The sequence below is a fragment of the Puntigrus tetrazona genome, chromosome 23 (genome assembly GCF_018831695.1).
Source record: "Puntigrus tetrazona isolate hp1 chromosome 23, ASM1883169v1, whole genome shotgun sequence".
Taxonomy (NCBI): domain Eukaryota; kingdom Metazoa; phylum Chordata; class Actinopteri; order Cypriniformes; family Cyprinidae; genus Puntigrus; species Puntigrus tetrazona.
In genome coordinates this window covers 15,569,804-15,585,443 of record NC_056721.1, presented here as the reverse complement: position 1 = coordinate 15,585,443, position 15,640 = coordinate 15,569,804, and the positions used below count along the sequence as shown (strand labels likewise).

At 37.2% G+C, this 15,640-nt stretch overlaps 1 protein-coding gene across 1 annotated transcript in view; it reads left to right on the top strand.

Annotated features, from left to right (window-relative positions):
• The window catches only part of hspg2 (heparan sulfate proteoglycan 2), an 87,072-nt gene that overhangs the window by 12,583 nt on the left and 58,849 nt on the right, over positions 1-15,640 (top strand). Inside the window, 2 exon segments of the mRNA XM_043225304.1 lie at positions 11,148-11,262; positions 11,709-11,777. Of these exon segments, the coding sequence (XP_043081239.1) occupies positions 11,148-11,262; positions 11,709-11,777 (184 nt within the window).

Below are 15,640 nucleotides of genomic sequence, written 5' to 3'. Positions count from 1 at the left end.
GTCAGGGTGCGAAAGGGGTCAGTGGAGCTGTAGCATCTTCTGGTCCCTGTGTGTTACCTGCCAGAGCAAATTTCATTCATACTTAATCAGGCTACCTCACTGGGGCTTTATATTCCAAGTGTGGGCCAAATCAGGTCTTTGAAGCCTGCAGCAGCTTGCTGTGAGACCACTAAGAGTCCTCTTTGATCAGACGAACTTCCTCTTGGATTCTCTTGAATGTGCTTTTAAGACAATGCAAATCATGCGCAAACTGCATTTAGGGAACTTTTGATCAGGCTTGTTTTAGTTACAGCTCATTTCTGTGTCGCAAAATTGCACATTTCAGAGCACACACCCTCTGATTTATAAGAGATATCAGCTTGCCACACTCTTTCAAGGCTACTGATCATAGTCAGTTCTCTTTTGTGATTCTCACAGGGGTAAGTCAATCAAAAATATATATTGTTTTAAATACATATTATAAATTATGTAATATTTACTTTTAAAGTGCCATGCTACTTTATATTGCTATAAATATAAATGTGAATAACATATAATTTGATCATGTTGGTATTAGTATTAAGTGTTACAATATTATTAGTGCTGTCAAATTATTATTAATGATTTATCACATCCAAAAGAAAATGATTTACATATGTATATTTATTGTGTATGTGTATATATTGTGTGAAGTATACACATTGCACACACATTATGTAAACAACCTTTTATAACGGATGAAATTATTAAAGCAGTAAATATTATTCACATTTTTGGAGAACTTGACTGTGTCAGGCTATGTATTACTGTATTTTTAATGTTCAATAATTTATATTTTATATGATATTTACGTTTTATTTTTTGCTTTTGCATTTGTATTGTTAACATGTGGGTTAATAATGACAGAAATGTTATTTCGGGTTGAATTATTCATTTAATAACCGTGAGGCTTCGAGTGTGTTCATTATTTAAAACCGCATCTGTTGTTTGTTTTGAGGATGACCAGATTTCTGCTGCCACTTTATTTGTCATACTCATGTAATTATGAGTGAAAGAAAACAGCTGGTTCATATTTTTCAGTAGCCAGGATGATCTGGCACGAACAAATGTTCAGTGACCCCTCAATGTGTGCTGAGGATCATCTAGATTTCATTAACAAATATCTTTTCAAAACAAAAACAGGTTGAAACTGCTACTTTTACAGAGTCAGAAACTTGCCAGATCAAGCCAAAAGTCACTCACTGTTTATTAATTCCCCAAAACAGGCCTTCTGGTAATGACTAGCTTAAAAACCAAGTCACCATATCAGGTTTCTAAGCAGCATTGTCCATAGTCCTTGTGATCAAATGCCTGAACTGTTGTCATTGCTGACCATTGCAAAGCCCTCACAAAGCCACGCGGCCAAATCCAAGTTAATTATGACATAGCTGTCTTGAATAGAACCGGGACTTATGACCTTGAGAACAGACTGCAAGTGGTTATCCAACTTTAAACCTCTCTTGGCAGGCTGGCACAATATACCAAGTAATCACAGAAGAATGTTATTTTGTTTTGGTCAGATATATTTTTTTTCACAATTGTCTCCCAAATATACTGTATCAGACATAGTTTTCTCACAAAATAAGATCTTTTGATAAGTTCCGGAGTTGTTTCATTGTTTGAACAAAAACAGCTGAAACATTCTTCATAATATCTCCTTTATTGTTCCACAGGATAAAGTCAGGCAGACAGGTTTGGAATGGTACAAGAGTGATTAAACGTTGACAGAATGTTAAATCGAATGACCACACTTCAACATTTTGTGATGAATGTCAGCGTGCGGCATTTAATAATGCAGCTCTTATTAAATTGTCTTTGACCTGACACAACACAACACAACACAGTTGGGTCTAAAGCCAAGACAACAGGTGGTGCCAGATTAGCTCTGACAGCCATGAGAATAAGGATCGGAAGTTTGTCACCAACACTGGCTTTGTGGGAAACCAGAGCTCCATGAGAATAGTCAATAATCTGCCACAACAAAATGAACGTAGCTCATTTGCCCTACGTGCTATGAACAAGGTTTAGATGTTCATTTTCATACATACATATGAATTCAATTGTTTTGCTGTTTCTTAAACGCATTCAGATGTTGAGATTGCTCATTTGCAGCTGGAGAAGGGGCGATTTTCTCTTTTATAATGGCTATCTTTTATCCTTGTATAAATGAAAGCCTAAATAAATTGTCATCAGGTTATTCTTCACTTCAGGAATACTACGCCTTTTAAATATCCTACGCAAAAGTCAGAAGTACAGTTAAAACGGTAATAATGGAAAATATTGCAATTTATTTTTATGGCAGCAAAGTAGTGTAGTCCAAAGTATTAAAAGTACTTCATGTTGATTTTAAAATAGTATAATTTTGTGTTTTGCAAAGATTATTGGCTCAGCCAATAGCAAGAGTTGGGGCGTAGTTTTCTGTTTGTCTGACAGGGAGAGTTTTCAAGAAAATCTCTTTGAAAATAGTGCGACTTGTACTGCACTCTAGCACTTTAAATTTTATTTGTCCAAAGCGCTCTGTAACATTCTCCAGAACTGGTTTACTGTCATTGTCATGCTGTCAAACGTTCATAAACCTTTGCGCTCTCATCTTGACATCCTTGACACGTCCACTGCTATGATAAACATTATTCTGTTTGATTGTGTCTATCCTCTGTCTCGGTTCTCTGGAGCCTTGTGGCATCACTCTTCAAAGTATGTTCAGTCGCTTTGCCAAGGTTCTTTTTGGAGAGAGGACAGCGTCACCAAGACAAGAAAGGAAGGTCTTCTTAAATGACAGCTAGCTGCAGTACAGAGGCCCTTCCTGTTATAAATAAACAGCTTTTCCCCTGAGCCCTGCCACTGGCCTCAGCACCTCCACGCTCAGCTGTCGTCTGGGGGAACTAGAGCTGCACCCGGTCTCCAAAGTGCAGGTCACCATAAAGCTCTTATTACCGGAAACACTGCTGTATTTTTAGACTGTTAAATTGCTCTGCCATGTTTATGTTTATTTGTTGTTTACAAAAAAGAAGCCATGAAGATTCGATTTGTACCACAGGCTCATACTGACCAGTTTTTATGGTATTTTAAGGGTCGGCTGTGTTTTCTGATAGTTTGGTGATTATATAAAATAAATTGATGTATATTCAGTAGTTAATTTCTGTTGCATTTGTCATTTATCTTAAAAAAAAAAATGCAAGAATGACTGGATGGATTATCTTTCAGATAAAAAAACTGACAGAATTACTTTTATAGTGCAAACACGGATGAAAAAACTGATATATAGAACTGTTAAGGTATACAGGTTTCATTAAAAATTTATTTTGACTTGTGATTTCTGTTCCCGTGTCCCATGGCTTTGAGTTAGCAAAGTGTCCACAGGTTGGACACTTGAAAATTTCTGATTGAGTAGGCCATCATGAATACTGCATCTTTAAATATCATCATACTGTTAAAACAGGAATAATGTGAAATATTACACATTTCTATTTTAAAATGCAATTTATTTTTATGTCTGCAAAGTGGTGTAGTCAGAATTATTTTAAGTGAAATTTTAAAATAGTGTTTTTCCCCGCTAACATTTGAGTGCTGTTCTTTGTTTTTTTTTTTAAACACCACTGGTTGGCCATGGTGTTCACACTTTAAACAGATATTGGCAGCAGTGATCATCACTTCACGCTCTTCACTGTTCACACAGGAGCACACAGGAGCGTTAAAAAGCCATTTCTATCCAAGGATGTGTCTGTGTAAATATATATTAGGGCTGAACTTACAGACATGGCTTACAAATACTCCTGTGTGTTTCAGCGATGATTGTTGTAGCCAATCACAGTCATATCCATTGATTCCACAAAAACAATGTCAAAAACGCTCAAATGTTAGTGGGAAAATTTCATGGTCTGTAATTTTGACAACACTACTGCAAACCTCAATTTTGAGAAACAATTACCCTTCAGTGTTACTGATCGTTTTAATGTTAATTTGGTGGTTAATAAACATTTTTATATCACTATCAGTGTTGAAAACCATTGTGCTGCTTAATATTTTAATGGGAAATTTTAACTCTTTCCAGGTTGAACATAAAGAACGAACAAACAACATATTTCATTTCTTTTGCCTCATTTTAAATTTAACAAAATCTTACTGACCCCCCCATTCCAATTACCAGTTTCAAGTTAAATGGAGCAAAATATGTTCAATAAAATGGATGTAATGATAATAGAATTGTTTACCAGCTGAAATCTTTTACTGAAGCCTTTTAAAACAAAAACAGTAAGAACTCTCTGACCCATATTTTACGACCCATGTTTTTTATCCTCCGTGATGTTATTGTGTGAAGGTCCTTAAACGCGGGGTGCTGTCAGAACAGAACATTCCATGATAAAACAGTGGAGGGACTGTAGCTCCTCTGGGTTGTTTTTGATGGTGTAAATTGGAGTGTGGTGACAGTGTGGTCCGAGGAAATATTGAAACCTTCGGGTTTTGTACATAGGTGGTCTGCAAATGCAGAAGCTCTATTGGTTCCCCTGCTGGGGTGATAATTGAGAGGAGAGTTCTCCTATAGGTGCCATCTGGGCCCCCACAAGTAGGGAAAGCTGCTTCTGGAATGCGCTCAAACATTCGGCCCACCCACACACATCATTAGGGCAATTAAGATGGTATCAGCTGACTTGATTAAAACTGAGATATTAAATGCAATCAGACTGACTTGAGCACGATGTCAAGGTAGATAGTTAATATTTAATTGACTGCGCCCACTTCCTCAATTTTTGGTTGTATGGCGTCAAGTTGTCAACAAACTGTCTGAGTCATGCTGTCAAGCCCAGGCACCTCCCATGATGTTGCCATTATTAGTGTTGGATAAAGTCTGCCTTCTGGCTTCAGACCTAGTTTGAAGAGACATGTAGGCTCTTATTTCATGACTGTGTCATACGAGCAACTGGCTCTGTCTGGCCTGAGCATCACCTGTCTGAAATTCACCATTTCTGCACTTAAAATACATAACAGATCATGTCATAGAAACTTACATGTCCAAAAAGGACATGGTCTCTTAGGACTTTGAGGTTTTCCTCCATTGCATAGAATCATACTTTCCATAACAGTGAATCAAATGCTGTTTAACCAAACTCATCTCGCAATGTACTTTCCAGTGACGTTTGCTTAAGAAGTGAGCTATGTGTAACCTGACAGTGTGCACACAAACACTCCTTTGCAATGACTTTTCCAAATGTTGGGTATTGACCTTTAAGATTAGTATCATTAACTTGGTGAGTCAGACAGTTATTGTTAACGGAAGTGATGAATAAACGCGACTCTAATCCTTCACCGCAAAACCCTGATCCTTCAATCCCGGGAATCCAGCAGTATGAGTAAGACTTCCAGATGGTGGCTGAAGTTACCTCAGTGTGTACTCTTCAGTACCGCACTACTTTCCTGCTGTACACACAGAAGAAGCTGTCTTTGCACCCTCTTGCATGTTGTGTGCTTCAATCATCAAGTGGGCGGGTGTTGCCATACGTAACCACTGAGGCAGGAGCAGGAGCACATATTTCCAAACCATTTTCTATGAGAGTTTCAGGAAAGTCGGGAAGTGCTGATGTGATTTTATGCAAATTAGGTGAAATAAAAACAACTGCCAGGTGGTTGCGGGAAGTTCGTGAAAGTTAAATCTCTGTAATCTGTCATAAAAACTGATTTTTCATGGCTAAAAGTCAAAGTACACAGCTAGAAAAAAAGCAGACCACTTGAGGTTGGACAATATTGAGTGGTTTTCTTCATGGCAGTGTTTGATTTGGTCTAGATGTGTTTAATGAAGCCTGTCAAGTTTCTCTTCAATTGTATCAATGCAACTAAAACGAATCATGAATAAAAAAAAATACTAAAAGAGATCATAAAAGTAGCTCCGATATCCTATACATAAAAGCCAAAAATTAAATACCTTCAATATTTACCATGAATGTTATTTAAAAAAAAAAAAAAAAAAACAATGCCTAAGTGAACTTTTTGAGTCATGAAAGTGTTGGAGAAAGTGGTGTCAAGGAAAACTTCCTCAAAACACAATTGGCAAGACCCTGCTTATAGGACCGTACTAGTATTCAATTAATTTGTTTATAAGTGGACAGTCTTATGCATTTTGTGATGGAATCACTCAAGCCATACATTTACATTTTGTCTTTTAGCAGACGCTTTTGTCCAAAGTAACTTACAAATGATGACAATGTAAGTAATATATAATATTAGAATGTTTGCAGGTGTGGGCGGTAAGAACTATGGACCTCAATTGAATATCGCACCAATTTTGATTGGCTTTTAGGCTTTTAGTTTTGTGGGTCCAGGATGGTCCAAGGTTCTGACTGGGTGGGCCAAGCTCTTTCTACTCCCATCCTGCCAGGCTTGTTAAATAAATTGCACCTACAGTTACAAAATGTGACTAATTGAAAAAAGACAGAAACAGTGAGTGCATGAGTCATCAGGTTATAGAGAGGTGTTTGTAACAAAAAAAGGGTCTTCCGTTAGTATTTGTATAACCACAGTTTTACTAGAAATACCATTGTTAATGTTTAGTGTAGCAAAACTCTGATTTGTTTGTGGTTATCATTTGTGAACTATATTGCATAACTTTCAAATCACTAAAACACGCTCTTTACTACCAGATGTTAAAAAAGTAATGTTGACCACTTGTGACCAGGTCACCTGAGAATTTAAAACCGAGAGCAAACGGTGCCTAACAGTGTCTTGACCTTTGCTTTTTCCACAATTTCGATTTTTACCATGCGAGTCTGCACAGGTCAGCTGCTTATTCAGAAAGCCTGGTTCTGAGTAACAAGTCTTGAGATCGGTTTGACTCTGAGCTAGGTGACTACTCTGATGTGTTCATTGTGATGGAGCCACTCAATAGCGAGGTGAAGCAGGAAAAAGTCTCACTGGGAAGGGATTTTGAGAGCGTGGAAAAGATGAATGGCAAGGAAACCGGATTGTTGACGGTGGCAGAGCGAAATTCTCAGCTCGATTTCAGCATGGGAAACAGCTGCACTGGGCACATTAAGAAGCATGTATGTCAAATCCTGCCCAGTACTCTTTGGAATGCCTGTGGGAGTCGTTGTCCAATCCCAAATGCATGCTTTGGGTCTACGTGGGAACGCGTGCATGACCTGAGGGAAGAGTTCTTTTTGCCATAAGTATGCTGTCAGTCTTTGTCCATCCTTTTCTCCCCCCTCCAAGCCCATATGGAAGACCGTAACAACTTGTTTAAGAATGTGCCTCATTCACTGAGTACGCTATGGTTAAAGTAAATGAGGCATGTGTTTGCTGAGAAGGTTGGTGTCAAATCCTGCCCAGAGTGCTTTGTGTAGTTGAAGGGTCTCTCTCATCATAGTCTTTACCCTAAAGGTGCACAAGTTGAGGTTTAGTGTCAAACTTGGCAGCTTATCATCACCTTGCATTCTCCTGCTCTGAGAGGTTAAACTTGCAGAGGAATCTCTGTTCCTACCTGTATGCCTTTTGATATTTCTTTTACTTGCACATTCATAAATCTTTCCTGATGTCTTATCTCTGCCGACTTCCCCTGTCTGTCAGATGGATGTTTCTCTATAGTAGATAACAGACATGGAAAAAGTGAATTTCACTTCAACTCCATCATTCACCTTTAGCACTGTTCCAATACATAGTGAGCTGCCTGCTTAGGGGTAACCAATGCTAACCATCATGGAAACTCATGAGTGATGGATTTGCAAAATTCTACGTAGACGGAAGCTGTATCTACATGAACAGTATAAAGAGTTTGATGTTAGCCTGTTGCTTAGCTAGCATACATGATACTCCGAGTAAGTAATTCATAAGACAACTAATTATTACATAAACATTACTTTTACTAGTAATTAAGGGGGTATATTTCTGCCTTTTTGAGTAAATTTTTCCGAGTTCCTCCTAGTGATGCCTTGAAGGAGATGTTTTGGAACAGTGCAGTCAATTATTCACCTCCACCTTTCAATTCTTCTAAAGTAGTGCGATATCAAGAGAGGAAGTGCATTTTATGATAGGCGAAGGCTAATGGAAATTTGCTAGCTCCTCTGGCCCTGCGGTACAGTGAGTTGTTTTATGGAGGTCAGAAAGTTTGCCCTCCGGTCTGCCTGTATCAGGCTGTGCTTTAGTGTTCTGGCTCAGTTGAGAGTATAAAATGCATATATCAAGCTTTCACCTACTTACCGCTCTACAGTTTACATTCCATTTGTGTGTTTACAAGAACAGATATCCCCTTCACGTCTATAAAATCCTTATGTAATACTGTGTGACAAGTTCATGTTTCATGTACTAAAATTTGTTGCATTTTATTCCATCTTTTCATTGCCTTTTGCATAATGACTGGTAAATTCTATACTCAAACGTTTAAATTGTCATCAGTATTAATTAATTGCATAACAATCAGTGTGGTATGGCAGTGATATATATTTTGGACAGCACTTTGAAAAGGAGAAATGTTGCACATGTTGCAAAACCGATTGTGAAGTAATTTCAGAGTTTTGAGTCACTGCTGCAACAGCTGCACTCCAATGAGAAGAAAACCAAAATGCTAAAATCCTTTTCTCACGCCGTACTCGTAAGGCCTTGGAAATTGGAAGTGGGTCTGATTGGGGGTTAGAAATGCCAGAGAGGGGTGTGTGTGGGAGCGGATAATTCTCCAATACTCTTCAGCGGTGCACATCTGTCCTTTCTAGCCATCATTATTGCTCTTTGGAGGCTGAGTGTGAGTCACTCATTAGAAGTATGGAAGTCCAAGCAAGCTGGCCAAGACCATATCATTCCCTTTGTATTCCATTTGTGTTGCCCTGTTCTCTCAGCTTATTAATTGTCTATGGGCTTAGATATGGCAAATTTGGTTTCTTGCCTTTTAAACAGCAGCTGGGTAAACACTAGAGTAATCGTGAAGCTTTCCACTAGGTTCAAACATCTTTTGCAAAATGATAGACTTTAATGTTGTGCTTTTGTCTGTTTCTTTGCCGTTCCTGCAGAACAAACTGTTGGCATTGTGAATGGCATAATTGGAAAGTAAACAGTGGGATTCCTTTGACAGTGGAATGCAGTATGTGTGTGTTTGTCTGGGCTATCATTTCCTTGGCTAGGTGGACTCAAGCCTTTTAAGACTGGAGAATGGCCTAGGAGTTTAAGCAGGTTTAGCCTTTTTCTTGGTCTTACGTGAACTAACCATAAAGTGAAAAAGTCAGACGTCCTTTACTGAACTTAACTGAAACTTGACTGTATTTCTATACAATAAAAGCCAATGGTGACAATGACAGTCTAGTAATATTTGCAATTCCGTTCATCACATACTGTAAAGCTATTACTTGACTATGAAAAATTGGAATAGTATTTGGGTGAGCTGGCCTATACTTTTAACATCTATTACCCTGTAATGGTAGTAATTAGATAAAAATAGTCTTAGTTTTAATTGTAAATTCTTTCATACTGTAGTGCTTTTTTTCATTGTGTGTCTTATTTGGTGACAATAAAATTGACACACATACTTTTTTCTAAGTCTTCTCACCAAAAATATGCTGCATTACAATTATGGATGACAATAATGACAGAGTGTCTAGTTTCGGGAGGACTCCATCCCAAGAGACAGGGAAGCAGGCGATGATCACACCAAAGGTTCGCTGAGCAGATCCAATTGAAAGAATTTTGCCAGTCAGCGCTTTCCCTTTGAAAAAGTTCCAGGATTGTTGTTTTAGAGTGTTAAGTCAGGGGAGAAAGGATTTGGAGGGGAGATCAAGTTATTTATTTGCGGGAGCCATTTAAATGGGAGCTGCAGCCATGATAGAGATGCAGGGATATTGGAACTGGCGGGCTATGAAGACCGAAAATGCCAAATGTGGCGTCTTGCCAAACACGTATACAAATGTGAAGATGTGAAACGGGGAGGCAGAAGAGACATGATTGTATAAAATCATTAAAGCTTTTGTTACTGACCAAAGAAGAAGTGAATAAGCAAAAGGGACTGCTGGTTGAGTTTAATTTTCCGCTAACTATACAAAATGCTTCCAGAGAATCAATGTATAAAAATGTACACTTCCATTTAAATGTTTAGGGTTTTTCTTATGCCTTCCTAAGCTATATTTGATCAATTATACAGTAAAACAATACAACAATTCTCTGAATAAATGTGATTTAATTTTGTTGTTATCAGCAGCCATTACTCCAGTCTTAGTATTAGAAATCATTATAATATGCTGATTTGCTGCTCAACAGACATTTGATTTCATCTGGTGATAAACAGGTTAAAACAGATGTTCTGCTTTTCTTTTCTTTTTTTTTTTTTGGTGCAAACTATTTTGAATAGGAAGTTAAAAAGAACTGCATTTGTTTCAAATTGACATTTTTGTAACATTTATATAAATTATCCTTGATTTCGATCAATTTAATGGTTGAAAAGCAATAGTAATTTCTGTCAAATCTTACTTTAACAATTCATTACTGACATCTTTAAAGTTTGAGTTCAAGTTATCTATGTCTGTTTGACAGAATTTACTTACTAGAGGAGTAAAAATCCTATTATTTTTAAATGCTAAACAATATTAAACATGTTCCTTGAAAATCGTGCTGTAGTTTATAATACTTCAGACATTTTATATATGCCGTTATATCTGGTTTTTATGACCTCTCATGGGTGTGACATTAATCTAGGCATGATAAAATGCTTCCTCACTAGTAACAGCCCTGTGCTATTCAGTTAGGGTGTTATAGTATCAGAGGTATTGAACTAAAAGAATACATCTTTGTATTTATATGTATATAAACTCTAAACTGAGTTGTTTTGACCCAGCAGCTTTCCATATTTCACCCAGCACTAGGTTGTATTAACTCACTATTTTTAGAGTATATGTAAATAAGCAGACACCACTTGATTTGATATTTAATGCTGTGAAATTCCGACATTTTGAAGTGTGACTGTTTAAGGACAGCATTTTTACTTGCATTTCATGTCTTTGTCATGTGTGCGATATGCATTGATATTTATCTCTTATACCTTCAGTGGAGCCAGAAGGCATTGACTGTTGTTTTTGCCTCTCTCCTCTGTAGGTCATACCTCAAGATGTGTTTGGAGATGCTGATTTCAATCCCATAAATTGTGGTTTCATTTGTTTTGACTACAGGCAGTACAGAGCTCTAAAGTGTGGGATGAGGTGCCCTTTCCAGAGGACTTAGAAGAGGAAAACAAGGGGCCGGGAGATTATGTGGATGATGAAGAATACTATGATCCTTCAGGAGGTGGGACTATCGAAATGCTGCATTGCTTAGTATTTATAAATAGGGAATGCTAATGTTCATTATGTGGTTATTTATTATGCATAAATGAAAGGGACAGTAAAGATCTTTTATAATTTCGCAAGTGTGAATAAATGCTGTTCCACAAAAATATTAAGGAACAAAAATGTTTTCAATAATAACATGAGATGTTTCTTGAGCAGCAAATTTCTGAACAATAATTTGACACTGAAGACTAGATTAGACTGCTGAAAATTCAGTTTTGTCATCGCAGGAATAAGTAACATTTTCAAGCAAAGTGTATCTAACAATTATTTTAAAATTTAGTGTTTTTCACACTGTTTATTGTTTTTGATCAAATAAATGAAAACTTTGTGAGAATAGGAGACCAATAGGAGACCAATTTTTCCTGAAAAAACTAATAATATATATATATTTTTTCCCTTCAGATATCAGTGGAGAAGAGGATGGAAGCACCCCGGAGCCAAGCACGGTTGAGCCAGGCACGATTATAACAAGTGAGAATTTAGTTTTCTTTAATGAAGCATTACAACATGACAGTACTCACAAATTTCATATCAGTGTGATAAAAGAGATTTATCAACAGATTCTGCACACATCTTGCTTTAAAACAAAAAACTATATTAATGATCTGCCGAGGTGTTATGCAGAGTTGTTGCGTCTGCTGAATTTGTGTCTCAGTCACATCCTGTCACCCGCCTTTGCTCACAGTGATGAGACAGCAGCTTCATCATAACAAGGGCCTCAGATTTGTGCCAGAAAACCAAACAATATTTTTCTCCTTTCATCAGCTGAGACGCAGAAGTGTAAACATTGCAGCAAGCGTGAAAGTCGGTGTAACAAACAGCAGCTGGAACAGGCGATACAAACACTGTCATGCATTGATTTCCTTGCATCCCACTTTTTAGTTCTCGCCTTTTTTGATATTCTCCTGTTGTACCTGTTGTAGTTTGATCACAATTTACGGACGTTTTGTGTAGTTATTTCATATAAAGTGGACTTTGAATTCCACATTGAAAAGAATGTTTTCAAAATCTGATGTAAATCTGAAAAGTTTGTGATCGGTCTAATTTTAGAATTCGATTAGGATTGATTAAGTTGATAAAAAGTGACAGTAAAGCCATTGTTACAATTGTAAATGTTATTTTGATTCTTTCATCGAAAAATACTTAAAAAAAAAAAAACATAATCCTCTCAAAAATAGTAGCACTTCTAAAACTATTAAAATAAAAGCACGAAAAAGTTTTCAGCTTTGATTACATAAATTACGGTTTAAAATATTTTAAAATAGAAAGCAATTTTAAATGGTAAAAATATTTCAAAGTTGTATGGTTTTTGCTGTACTTCGGATCAAATAAGTGCAGCCTTTAAAAAAACCAGATTCTACTACAAAAACGTTTGACTGGTAGCGTAGGTTGATGACTCTTATAGATTGAAACAAATGTGCTTCAGCCAGAAAGAAATGGTAGGAAAGTGCTTCAAGTTACTGCAGAAAACAAAATAAATGAACATCAACAAAAACTGAAATGTTGCTGGAGACGGGCTTATTGAAAATGCAAACATATTCTCTGCCAGCAGAAGGTGCTGAACATTAAAACTAGCGCTTATGAATGCTACTTTATCAGATAAAAATGAAAATGTCTGCAAAACCTTCTGAAGACAGTTGGTTCCCTTCAGAGTAACATTCATATAAACACCCGGGCCCCATTTTAAATAAATTTTTTGCTCATGTTTATTCAACAAAAAGTCAAATGAACAAATTTAATCAATGTATGGGAAATCCTGGTAATGTATATCGGAAATATCTTTTTCTGTTTTGATTCTAAAATGAAAGAATATAGTCACCTAAAATTATTTTTGTGTATCATTCTTCATATTGCGTGGCACCCAGCCTCATTTTGGAAACAGACCTCGCGTTGTTCAGATAACAAATACCAAAAGTGTCTCAGCTGCGGTGTCAGACTCCTACATTTTCCCTTCTATCTTTTCTATCTTTGGACCTCTTCTTTGGAATGACTTTTCCCAGTCTGTCCTTTTGGAGTCAGTCTGGGCCATTGTATTGCATGACATCATGGTGGAATGATTGTTTTGGTAAGAGCTCTGCAGCCCGACACCTGAGCTTTACTCCCAAAATAGCACTACATGGACACCTCCACACAAATATGCTGGCTCCTAAATTAGAAAAGGGATATTTCTGCTGTGGCTTTAGTGCATTCAGAAGATGAAGTACCAGAGGTTAACGGTGTCAAATAATAGGTGCCACATTGATTAGGTCAGCTCTTAAACATCACCTCTGGGAGACTCAAAGTTATGAAGTGACCACCTACAGACTCTAAATTCTTAAAGCAAACACACAGTCTGCTAAATGTAGACTCAAATTCAACAGATGAAACTTGAATCGTCCCTCTAAGTTTGAACCGGGGCACAAAACTGATCTGATGACCCGTTGATGATCTTTGAGGTTCAAGAAACCGCATGAGGTTGGTTTGAAGTCAGGATGTCTTCATTTACTCAAGCATATTTCTGATCTCGGTGGATTTGGTAGAATCGTGAATAACAAATCAACATCTTTTAACAAAAATATGTTAACGTTTTAAGGCTGGATAGGTTGAGACTATGAGTCAGCTGGTGGTAATCCCCCTTCTTAAGGGGGAAGTTTATTCTCTAAAGCCATTTATAGATCCGTGCCTGACAGCACTTGAGAAAGAACATTTGGCTTCCTGGAGTGGAGTATTTGTGGATGTCTAACCTGTGCACTCTTTTTCCAGAGGTCTGCATGACCACCTTTCCTTCCCCATCACTGATGAGAGTTCATATCCTGCTACTGTAGCACATATTCCACAGCATCCTGTTTTTCGGATGCATTTTCCAGATCCATGTTTCTGCTTCATTTGAAATTGCTGCGTATGTTAGCTTAAAGCGATCTTTGTAGTTAATTATGAGATTGAGAGAATGTTGCGACATGAGTAAGGGTATCCTGATGATTGTTATTAAACTAAAAATGTTCTTGCGCGAGGCCCTGAATAGACCCAGAAATGGTTACCTTTCATTTGAGGTATCATCTCGGTCTGAAAGATGCTTCCTAGAAATTTTGACAACGGTAACATAATTTGATCAATTTGTGTAGTTATTTCATATACAGTAGGGTTTAAAAGTCCTTAAAACATTGCCTTCAAAATCTCATGTAAACCTAAAAAGTTTTGGAATTCTTTCAAATTTAGAGCAAAGAGAAATTGCACAACTCAAAATTTGTCAACTCAAACTTTTTTTTTTTTTTTGAAATATTTGAATTCAGTTAGGATGCATTAAATTGTTCAACTATAAAAGATATCATCATGAATATTACATTGAAAATGTTAACTAACATGAACATACCATAAACTATGGATTTTAAGATCTATAGATATAGATATAGATAGGCAGATAAATCTACCCATTTTTTTTATTTTTTTCATTCATTCATTCTGGAACATTAGGTTACATGGGACTTTTTCCTCATGTGAACCATCTAATTTTATTCTAATTTCAATATAATTGCACTCTATGAGGATAAAGATTTTAATTTAGTTTTTTTTTTTTAAGGCTAGTTCTGGGCTTTTTGATGTGGTAAATTGGAGTGGTGGTACTTATTGGTCAGACATCTGTACTGGAAACCCAAAGGGCATTGGGGTGATTTATGCGCTGTAGAGCATTGTGGTCTGTCAACAATCTCCCCGTGAGCAAGACACTTAACCTCAGGTTACTCCTGAGGAACTGTAGAAAGGCATTTGCTCAATGGCAAAAATGTGATTATTTCAAAACACGTGATTATGTCAGGCACCGGATAAGCAGCCCATAGAGGTGATAACTAGCTTCTCTTCTTTATCAGCAACAAATCCCTTTGTCATGCAAGAAGATTCTTTTATCGGAGCCGCTGCATATTCCTGGCCTGTTTGTTTGTTTTTAGCTTGATAAAGCCTGATAAAGACGTGGGAGATCTCTTCAACCTCCTTAAGCTCAACAGAACCTCAGGAGTTTCACAGGCCCTCGTACAGACCTTGAACGCTGGGTCACACAGCCACTTCAAGCTAAGGAGACAAAGGTTAGCATAGCATACAGACGGGCTTTCGGTTAGAGAGAATGGCTGGGAGATAATTTTAAAGCGAGGCCATGAGAATGCTTATCTCAACACCTCCACACGGAAATTGTGTTTGATTAAGGTGCTGACTGGGCGAGAAGCTCAAAGGAGCGACTTGTTAATTTGTGAAATCATAAGCGCAATCAGAGGTGTTCAGCCAAAATTAAATCACAGTTGTAGAATAATCTTACTCATTTCTGCTTTGGGATTATGCAGAGGTGTTCTTTGGAAGCTTTGACTGAT